The sequence below is a fragment of the Sceloporus occidentalis genome, unplaced genomic scaffold, assembly GCF_023333645.1.
Source record: "Sceloporus occidentalis isolate IW3139 unplaced genomic scaffold, rSceOcc1.0.p SCAF_1, whole genome shotgun sequence".
NCBI classification, from domain to species: domain Eukaryota; kingdom Metazoa; phylum Chordata; class Lepidosauria; order Squamata; family Phrynosomatidae; genus Sceloporus; species Sceloporus occidentalis.
Window position 1 is genome coordinate 153,183,259 of NW_028316981.1, and position 10,161 is coordinate 153,193,419.

Consider the following 10,161-nt stretch of genomic DNA (forward strand, 5'->3'; position numbering starts at 1 on the left):
CTGATCTGTATGTCTTTCAACACCAGATAGCAATGGAATCCAGTATATATTTAGTTTGAACATTTCCTTGCATCCTGTAGAGTTTATTCTTAGGTGATTCTTTACAGCTTTGCAGCCTTTTTGTATTTTGAGATTTCATCTCAAACTAGGAATTGGGGAGGAGATATTGAGAGAATTTCAGATTTTGTTGTGTATTTTAATATGCACATTTAAAGAAAGCACTTAGTTTTTATTTGCTTTATGATGCGCTCACATTTTGTTTCATATCCTAGAAAAAACAATGATGGGGAAAATACAATTTATTAATATCCTTATTTAGTTTCCACATTAGTGTGACTCTTTGTGAGAAACTGAATGTCTCACAGTACCAGACATGATAACAAGCTTATTTAGTTGAAGTACTGATGGTATAAAATCAGTTTTTCATGAGTTTGTTTTAATGGCAAACTGTGTAACAGGTTGAGCTTTGTCACCATTCCTCCAGTCCAACTGCCTCATCCAAACTACATTTTATTGGTTTTAAATGATGTGAATAGTGACCATGTGACACAAATCATCTGAACAACTGATGTTAACTGAATCAGCTTAGTTACACTTTGATCCTACCTAACTGTGATGATGCATACTTTGATATAATTGTAGGCTATATTCTACTTTCCACATTAAGATGGAGTAAGAAATAATAAAGGCAGAAAATTGGCTGGGCATTGACAGTCTTAAGAGATCTGCATAGATTTAAGAGTAGAGCTACATGTTAGGAAGAAAATGGGCCTGTTCTCCCAAACAGCAGCCTTGTTTCAAGTCTTCCTTTTCTCTGTGATGTCTGTCTGAACAACATAGGTCCAAAACACACTGCAGCAATAATCGTTTGAGACCGCTTTAACTGCTATGGCTCAGTGCTAGTAAATCTTGGAAATTGTATTTTATTGTAGCACCAGGGCTCTCTGACAGACAATACTAAATGTCTCATAAAACTACAATTCCCAGAATTCCTTACCATTGAGCTAGTTCAGTTAGAGCGATTGCAAACTGGATTATTTCTGCAGTGTGTTTTGGACCAAAGAGTGCAGTGGCACCTTGAAAATTAAGTGTTTTATTATAGGATGACTTTCCACAAATTACTATATAATCCACTTCATCACATGCACAAAGTGTTAGTCTGTATTTCAGATATAGGACTTTATCACATGTGGGTTTTAAACTGCAATTTTATCAGGAAAACTTTGGCACTTCCTATTGCATGATGTTGCCTCTGCCCAGTTGCTGCTGTGCCATTGTTAGAGTGCATCTTTTCATTTTTTGTCAATAAGTAAATAAATAATAAAACTTTTATTTATATCCCACCTCTCTGTCCATGAAAATTGAGGCAGCTTACAGTTAAAAGAATACATACAAAACCTCATATCCCAATAGTTCCCACCCTTCCCGAAAACATCAGTTAAACAATTAACTATTTAAAACATACATTAAAATGAACTAGATGCTATAAATGGGAAAATGGGAGCTCCACATTTTGCCTATGTCCAGTGTGGGATTATGCTTTTACTTTGGGGAATATAAAATAGAAGGAAGCTACATGTAAGATGCACATCTTGCCAAATGTTTATTGGCAAATGTTATTGTATTACAGTGACATGGGAGCAAGAAAAATTGCAAGGAGCAGCAGCATGCAAAACTGTTAGGCTCTATGCAATAGTAAATGCAGGGTTAGGTAATACCAGTACAATCACCCCTCCTGATTCGTGGGGGATCTGCTGAATCTAAATTTTCTCAGCAGGGAATCTTGACAATGGAGACATTCCATTTTTATTGAGAATGAGGGGGAAAAGTGGATATTCTTTACATCTCTAAAACATTGGCAGTGGATTGGTCCTTTGCTGTAATCAGACTTTGTTGGCCAGGAGGATTCTGGGAAGTCGCATGTGTCCCATATAAAACTGCCTGCAATCCTTTTTCAGTCTTTTAGTGGCCAGAGAGACTATTCCTCCTGACTTCACAACTCTTTGGTTTTGGCCCTTCAGTGCCTTGCAGTTCCTTTGTTAATCAGAAATAAAAAAGACACATGATCAGTTCAGATCAGATCAGATCAGAATCCTCTTCTGGAAAGAAAAACTACAAGTTTGAGTGTTTTTTTATTATTTTATTTTACGACCTTGGAATCAACAATGCCAGCTTTGGCATTAACTGCCCCCGCCATCCTTGGTTGTTGCCAATTTGTGTCTCTTACATAAAGCAAACATATGAAAACACTTAGCTTGTTAAAACATTGTCAAGAGCAATGATGGCAGAAGTGGGAACCATTTAGCAATTTTTCTTTGTCAAAGTTGATAGGAAAATTATATTTGCAGAGCAGCTGTGTGCTGAAGAGCTTCAGGTTTCATTGGCAGCAGCAACAGGAGCAGCAGCATCAGGCGTAAGCAAAGCAGGTCCACGAGGAAAAGAAAGCTGTAGAACAATATTTCTATGGTTAGGGAAAAATTCAAATCTGAAGCTATTCAAATTCAGCATCTTGCCTGCCTGTGATTTTAAGTCAATTCTAATAGCAATAAACAGTAATTACTGTGTTAACTCTGATGAACGAAATCTCTGAAGACTGCACTCTTAAGCACTCTTATTAGGAAATATACTTCATGGAGGAGACAGGAACTTACTTCTGAGAAAGTATGTACAAGATTACGATGTCAGGCTGCACAGTTTTAAAGGATTATAGATACTGAGGGGTGAGCAACATGTTTAACATTTGCTCTTGGGATGGCCCAAGATATTTTTGTCTCTGTCCCACCAAATCAATATATATTGTACTCAAGGTTACTCAGGTTCTTTTGACACCTGAGGCAAAACCGCAACCTAGCAGTCCGAAGTTTGTTGCCATTCCTTGACAGTTAAAACTTACTACCTGAGAGCACTGCCTCACTCTGCTTCATGGTGGGGCTGGCCCAGGGCCATTTAGGTCTCTGAAAGAAAAGGTGCATTTTAGAGAAACAAATCAACACATTTCTCTATAGATTTTTTTGCTCCAAAATTGTCCATTATACAAGAGTAAGGGGCTCGACAGACTGCCTCAAAAGGGGGGCTTGAGCTGCCCGTTTTTGCTCCTGAGGGAGCCCACAGCAACCAAACTTCAAGGGCTCCCTCTGCACCAAAAGAACCCGCTAAAAGTGGGTTGTTTTTGGTGCAGGTGGGCGCCGCCATCAGTGTCATTAGCATACTGTGGCACATCAATGATGCAAGCGCAATGCTGCAACGTGCAGATGCTGTGTCATCATGGCGGCCCCTGTGTGGACTGGTGGCCGACATGATAGCGCGCTGCACACTAGGGCTCAGGGGCGTGCGGTTGCTGTGCGGTCCTGAGCCCTAATTTTGGCCCAAGGACGGTGCTTCCTGCCCGTCTGTACTGGGCCTCAATTCCATTGAACTCTCTGGGTAAAAACAAGCATAGGGCTGTTGAACTGAGCTGCAGAGTCTGTCCAACCAAATCTCCTGCATTGTTTTTCCTACAGGAGCAGTGGTGCTCATGCATCCAGTGCAGTCAACACCATAGCTCTAAGCTGGGGGGTTATGTCTGGCATTGTGAGAAATTCTGACCATTGGTAGCTGTCTTTGAAAGCCAGACTTCTGAGAGAGAAGGAAAAAACCCTGCTAAAGTAGCTGGGAAATCCTGAGGTGAACCTTTCTGTATTTTGCCACTGATTTTCAACATTCATGATTACCTTTACATTTTCTAAGTTTTCCAGCTTTATTGTGTCTGGTTTTGACAGTTTTAAACATTTAACACTGACTAATATATAATCTAATCTTTACTGATTTTCTTTTCCTCCCATTGTACCTTTATAACACATACAGTTGACCTTCAGTATCCGTGAACTTGCCATCCATGGATTTGAGTATCCACAGACTTGCCAGCAGCAGATTTGACTGTCTGTGGATGACAAACCCGTGTTGTGCCCAATGGCAGCACGTGCATGTAGCTGTGCCCCCATTTTCCCCATTGGCAGCGCATGCATATGGCCATGCCACCATTAAGGATGACAGAAGTCCGGTGTCCCTAATGGCGGTGCAGCTGCATGCATGTGCTGCCACTGGGGACAACATGGGTTACCCCTTATGGCAGCACTGTCATGTGCATGCTCGGCTATTAAAGTGCTTGAAGAATCTTCTCTGAAGATGCCAGCCACAGATGCTGGCAAAACGTCAGGAATAAATTCTTCTAGAACATGGCCACATAGCCCAAAAAACCCACAAAAAACTATGGATGCCAGGCATGAAAGCCTTCGATTTCACAAATCAACCAGTGTTGCCCTTTCCTGTACACATGTATCTTCTGTTCTTATATGTCTTTGTATTATTATTGTTAACTTTATTTACAACCTGCCTATTCCTCCAATGTGGGACTCATTCCATAACAGGATCACAGAAATTATGGCATTTAGGCCAATTTGCATTTTATCATTTTTAAAGAACATTAGATACAGGTGTCTCTTACACTTTGCACACCTGCAAAAAGGTAACATGTAAATCTAAACCACTTGGTTCTTGCCATATCTAGAGCATAAGAATGTTATTTTCCTGTCTTTATCTTCCAGCAAGCATAGCTGGCCTACTCTACTGAAGGTTCAGTTTTCTCTGCTGAGGGGCAAAGCTGACTGGGAGCTAGGAGTGGCCTCTTGCTGCTCCTGCCATAATTGGGCCCTGATTGGCCTGAGACCATGGGAATCAGATGGGACACTCCTGAAGCTGGCCACCACCCTGGTCCTGAATGGGTCACTGGCAGGAGCGGTTTTTTACTGCTCCTTTTGCCAGCGGCTTTGGGCCAACTTCAGCACTGCTTCAGGGACGTGCGTCGTGTAAATGTCACACCCCCAAAGTGACCAGAAGCCATTCTATTTGTCCTATCTGTTTCAAGCCTGAGCGGACCCCTTTAGCAGCGTACACTCTTTTAATTCCTCCATTTTTGTGTTTGCAATTTTGTAGATTTTTGTGAAATTGCTATATGTAAAAACATTCCATAACACCTCCGCAACTGAACCAAAGGTTGGACGAATCTACATGCTCCAACTGTTACTCACAAGCACTCTTGAGTCACTATATTGGGGAAAAGGCAGTATATAAGTAAATAAAACAACAACAGCAACTAGAGTAATAATACTAATAACTAGAATAGAATCACTGAATCAGTGCACTTGCGGTCATATTCCCATTCATTCAGTCGGTCTATTCTACTCGGGACTAACAATTATTTTAGGCTTCTTTAATTTGATATCCGATGGCCCCCAAATATCTTCAGCTGTTTTTCTCTCTGCAAATAGATACTGTGTATACATTTGGAGAACATGGATCAGATGTTGGATATGAGTGATAACATTTCTGTTGTTTTCTTTTAAAGCTTTAATAGAGGTAGAAGCAAACTTGCTTGTCTGCCACACCTAAAAACAGATAATGTCTTTACTTTGTGTTGCACATGAGTTGATGTCTATTTATGAAAGGATCACAGAGTTGGAAGGGACTGCAAGAGTAATTTACTCAAAACCTCATCAAGACTCGAGAGCATAGCTAAAGTATTCTTGATAGGTGGTCATACAGTTTCTGTTTAATAACTTCCAGTAATGGAAAATCCACCACTCTCTGAGGCAGTCTGTTCCACTATTGAACACCCTTTACTGTCAGGAAGCTGTTTCTAATGTTTAGTCAAAATCTTTTCTTGTTCTTTGAATCGATTGACTCATCCTACCCTCTGGAGGAACAGAAAACAAGTTCACCCCATCTTTCACGTGATCTCCTTTTATATATTTATTTATTTTTTATTATATCACTTCTCAGTCTTCTCTTCTCCAACCGAAACATAACCAGCTCCCTCAACTATTTTTTACAGTGCTTGGTTATATGTTATTTTTAAAAAACAAATCTTATTTTCTATAATTTAGACTTATACTATATTACACACAGTACTCATACATAGATAGGGATACAATGGTTCAAATGGTCAAGACGCTGACTCTGTTGATTGCAAGATTGGCAAGTTGGCAGTTCAAGGCCTGGGTGCTGCATGATGGAGTGAGCTCCCATCACTAGTCCCCACTTCTGCCAACCTAACAGTTCAAAAGCATGCAAATCCAAGTAGATAAATAGGTACCACTCCGGTGGGAAGGTAAACAGTGTTCTGTGCAATCACAGAGTAGTCTCTGACAATGCTGGCTCTTCGGCTTAGGAACGGAGATGAGCACCACCCCTATTGTTGGACACAACTTGACAACCTTGTCAGTGGGGAATACCTTTACCTTATTCATATATAACAAGCCTTATATATAATGCACAGCTATTATATTAATTTATTTATTTCATTATGAACTTTTTGGAACAGAACTTTGGCCTAAATCCAATTGTTAGTTTCAACATGAAAAGAGCAGTTGAATCAGTGGGAATTTGGTAAGTCAATCCTTCCATTGATTCAATGTGCCTACTATAGCTGCAACCAATAACTGGATTTAGGCCTTTGTATTTTTTTTTAAAAAAGAAATCTTTACAAAGGAGCAAAGCAATCTTCCCATTAATATTTGTGGCAGAGTAATATTCATCAGGCAGAGTAGAAGCATTCCTGTTTATATACATGTGCTAAATGCCTCCAGGTTACAGGAGGGTTTGCTTTATTTTAATTTTTAATCATGGATTTGGTGAGACCACAAAGCTTGGGTTTGGCAAGAGCTACAAGGAAGCCACCACAGTCCTGCGTGCCCAAGCTTGATTTCAACACAGGAATTGGGAAAACCCATCTAATTTTTTTGCACACGTTGCAAAACAGTCATGCTTCCTTTGGCCTCAAGGACTTTCCTGGGCTTTGCCAGTTAAGTCAGCAGGTGTTTTGTTTTCTTGAACATTGTTGCTTTATGGAGAAAGAGGGTGAAGATGCAGAAAGGAGGGCCAAAATGGATGCAGCATTAATTGCAAGAATACAATTACAGTCTGCCCACTGTATCAACAGAATCCTAACCCAAGATTCAAATATCCAAGGCTTGAAAATATTCCAAAAACATATACATTCTAAAAAGCAAAGCTTGATTGTGCCATTTTATATCAGGGACACCATTTTACCACTCCGTTGTGTTTAATGGGATTTGAGCATCCACAGATTTTGACATTCATGGGAGGTCCTGGAATCAAACCCCAGCAGATACCAAAGACCCACGGTAATGTGCTGTGGGGTTATTTATTTATTTTGTCTTTTATTTAAAAATGTTTTTAAAGTGTCTTTCATTTTTTAAAATAAAAATCTTAAAGTTAGTTACAATAAATCATATACAATTAAAGACAATGCAGGCTATTAAGATAAATACAAAGTAAAACAAAAGAATCAATAAAAATAATTCATTACATTTCAAAAAAGCAACTATAGGGAAGCCCAAGAAACCTAGGGAATATCTGTGACTGGGGCTGGGGATAGATTATTGCTTTCTCTGCTGCATTTCTGACAAAGCTGTTATTTGCCTTTCAGGGAAGCCTTTTTTTGGCACCCATGAGAACATCTCTTGAAATGCAAATCATAGCTTTGTAAAAGAGATTTTTGTTGGGACTTTGATACTACAATACTACATTGTTGAGGTTGACCAGACCTCCCCTCAGCAGAACAACAACAACAGCAGACAGACATGTGAATTGCACCAGTGCAATTAATGTCATATCTAACATAGTAATGGGTGGCAATGGAGAGCATTTTAGTCAGTTTTGCTGCACTCAGGTTGTTTATGATTTGACAGTTTTATAAACATATAAAACAACTTTAATCATTTATCACCTGCCATATTGTGTTGAATCAGCCCCTGGCAGTAATACATTTGTAGTAAGTAATAAATTTCAGGTTCCATCAATCATTTGTCTGGCCAGGACTTCTGCCAGCCTGGCACCTTCCAGAAGTACAATGTGTATATTTTTATTGGGGAATTTAGCCCAACATACATCTGAAGGGCATCAGTTTGGGGGAAAAGCTGCTCTGTCCACAGCTGGAGATGGAATGCTAGTATAAAGAAGAAGAAGAAGAGCCCTCCCTCCAGTCCATCTGCCTTGGTCTAGGCCTCAGAAGGAGAGAGGAATTGCTGGGCCTGATCCCCTTCCCCAGCACCATTCCCTTCTCCTTTTGTGTTGTGTCTTTTTAGATTGTAAGCTTGAGGACAGGTATCCGTCTAATTAAAAATAATAATAATTGTAAGTTGCTCTGAGAGCCTTTAGGGCTGAAGGGCAGGGTATAAATACCATAAATAATAATAATAAATAATAAAGGGACCTCTATTCCACTCCAGCAAGCTATCTTCATCGGTTCTTATATCCTTAGGAGTGAGATTTGTGAGACAGAATAGCAGAGAGCTGGGTTTGGCAATTGAATGTGAGCTGCATCACTTCAGATTGCACGTGGAGCTCTTCAAACGGAGCACCTCCTTCTCATGCAAAACTGATGCTGCTTGGAGAAGACTGCCCCTAGCATGCTAGTTCTGAGGTGGGTTTTATTTTCTTTTTTTAAATGAAGGAGCACACAGTCACTTGAGGCTTCAACTCCAGTGTGAAAGTCAATCCAGAAACAAGTGCACAACATTAGTAAGATCTAGGCAACTGTGACAGTGGATTAAAATAGAGTATGCAAATGTGAGGTGTATATGTTATTAAAGTTTTTTAAGAATCAGATGGGGGGAGTGCATATACTCAATGGGTTTCCTTGCCCTAGAACTGTTTTGAAATCCATCTGGGGAAAATATTCCACCAATACACAATAGGAATGGAGAGTTCTGAGGTTTTATAATCCTATCTCAAAGGCAGAGTTTGGCATGCCCAGTGACTGTACCAGCTGGTAATTCTGAGAGATGTAATTCAGATTTTTAAAAATTTCTGACCAATTTTCATAGGAAGTCTTAATATAGTTTCATCTAGACTATTGCTGTCTATTTCGACTGGTGCGGCCTCTCAGGGGAAGACATGTCTTTCCTATCACTTGCCACCGGATGCCTTTAACTGGTTACATTTGATGGCACTTGGGATTTTCTGAACACAAAGTATATGCTTTGTTATCGAGTTATAGGCTCCCCTTTCTTTCTTCTTTATTTTGTAGGATGTGTGAGTGGATTTAGTTGGATGTACCAGGATAGATACTATCAAGACAAAAGGATGAATTATAGGTTGCAGAAATTTAGTGAATTTATACCTGAAGTGCTTTAACTGACTATGCTCACTTAGAAGAACCCTGGGAATTATTGTCTGTTGTGTATATCTATGGATTTACTTACAAATTTATTGAAAAATGAACCTACAAAAGAGATTATAAAAGACTGGGATTGTGTTAAAGAATATGGGAAAAACAGGGTTGGGAATTTAATAAATGATAAAAGGAAAAATCAGTTTGAAAAATGAATAATAATATGGTTGTTAGGAATACAAATTTGATCTTCCTTTGTCAGACTAAGTCTGGGAACCATATTATTGAAATATTGAAATTTATTATTCAAACTTAAAATAATCAAATTATTATAATTATATTAAAGTCTACTATATAATTATGGAATAACAAATCTAGGGAATTACTAAGTTTTGTGGATAAGGATGTTGTTATGATGATAAAGAAGTACATTAATAGAAAATTTATGACAATTCAAAAATTAAGCCTTTCTGTGTTTTAGTTATGTTGGTAATGGGTCCTTTTTTGTTATATGTCTTTTGTATGCTTTTTTTTGGTATGGTTTTTGTATTCATGTATGTTGTTTAATAATTTTATAAATAAAATTTAAAAAAGAAAGAAAGACCATTTCTATTACAGATCTACTGCACTCTCTGAGAATTACAGTTCCCAGGGTTGCTTCAAGACAATCAGGACTTTATCACACAAGGCTTGAAAAGTGGAATTAGAGCAGGATAGTAGGTCTGTGGCTGTACTTTATAACAAGATACTATGTCTGTCCAGTGGCTAGTCTGTAGTTCAATAGTTACCGGAATGCTGTTTTTCATTGATGGGCAAAACCCATTAATGGCTCCCAGTCACATTGCTTTTGCACTGTTGATTCAAATGAGTTAAGTTCCTCCCAAAGCAGTTCTAATATGCAGGCAGTCACATAGTGCAAGTGGGAACGATTCTGCTTCTTTTCCCCCTCAGCCTTGCTATTCCCAAGCTGGCTGTCCCCCTCCCATTGC

General features: G+C 39.1%; 1 protein-coding gene across 1 annotated transcript in view; it reads left to right on the forward strand.

The window, feature by feature from the left end:
* The window catches only part of LOC149322457 (uncharacterized), a 34,134-nt gene extending 29,286 nt beyond the window's left edge, over positions 1-4,848 (forward strand). Inside the window, exons 6-7 of the mRNA XM_089527333.1 lie at positions 2,349-2,413; positions 4,584-4,848. Of these exons, the coding sequence (XP_089383459.1) occupies positions 2,349-2,413; positions 4,584-4,848 (330 nt within the window). The remainder of the gene's footprint in view (positions 1-2,348; positions 2,414-4,583) is intronic.
* The last annotated feature ends 5,313 nt before the right edge of the window (positions 4,849-10,161 follow it).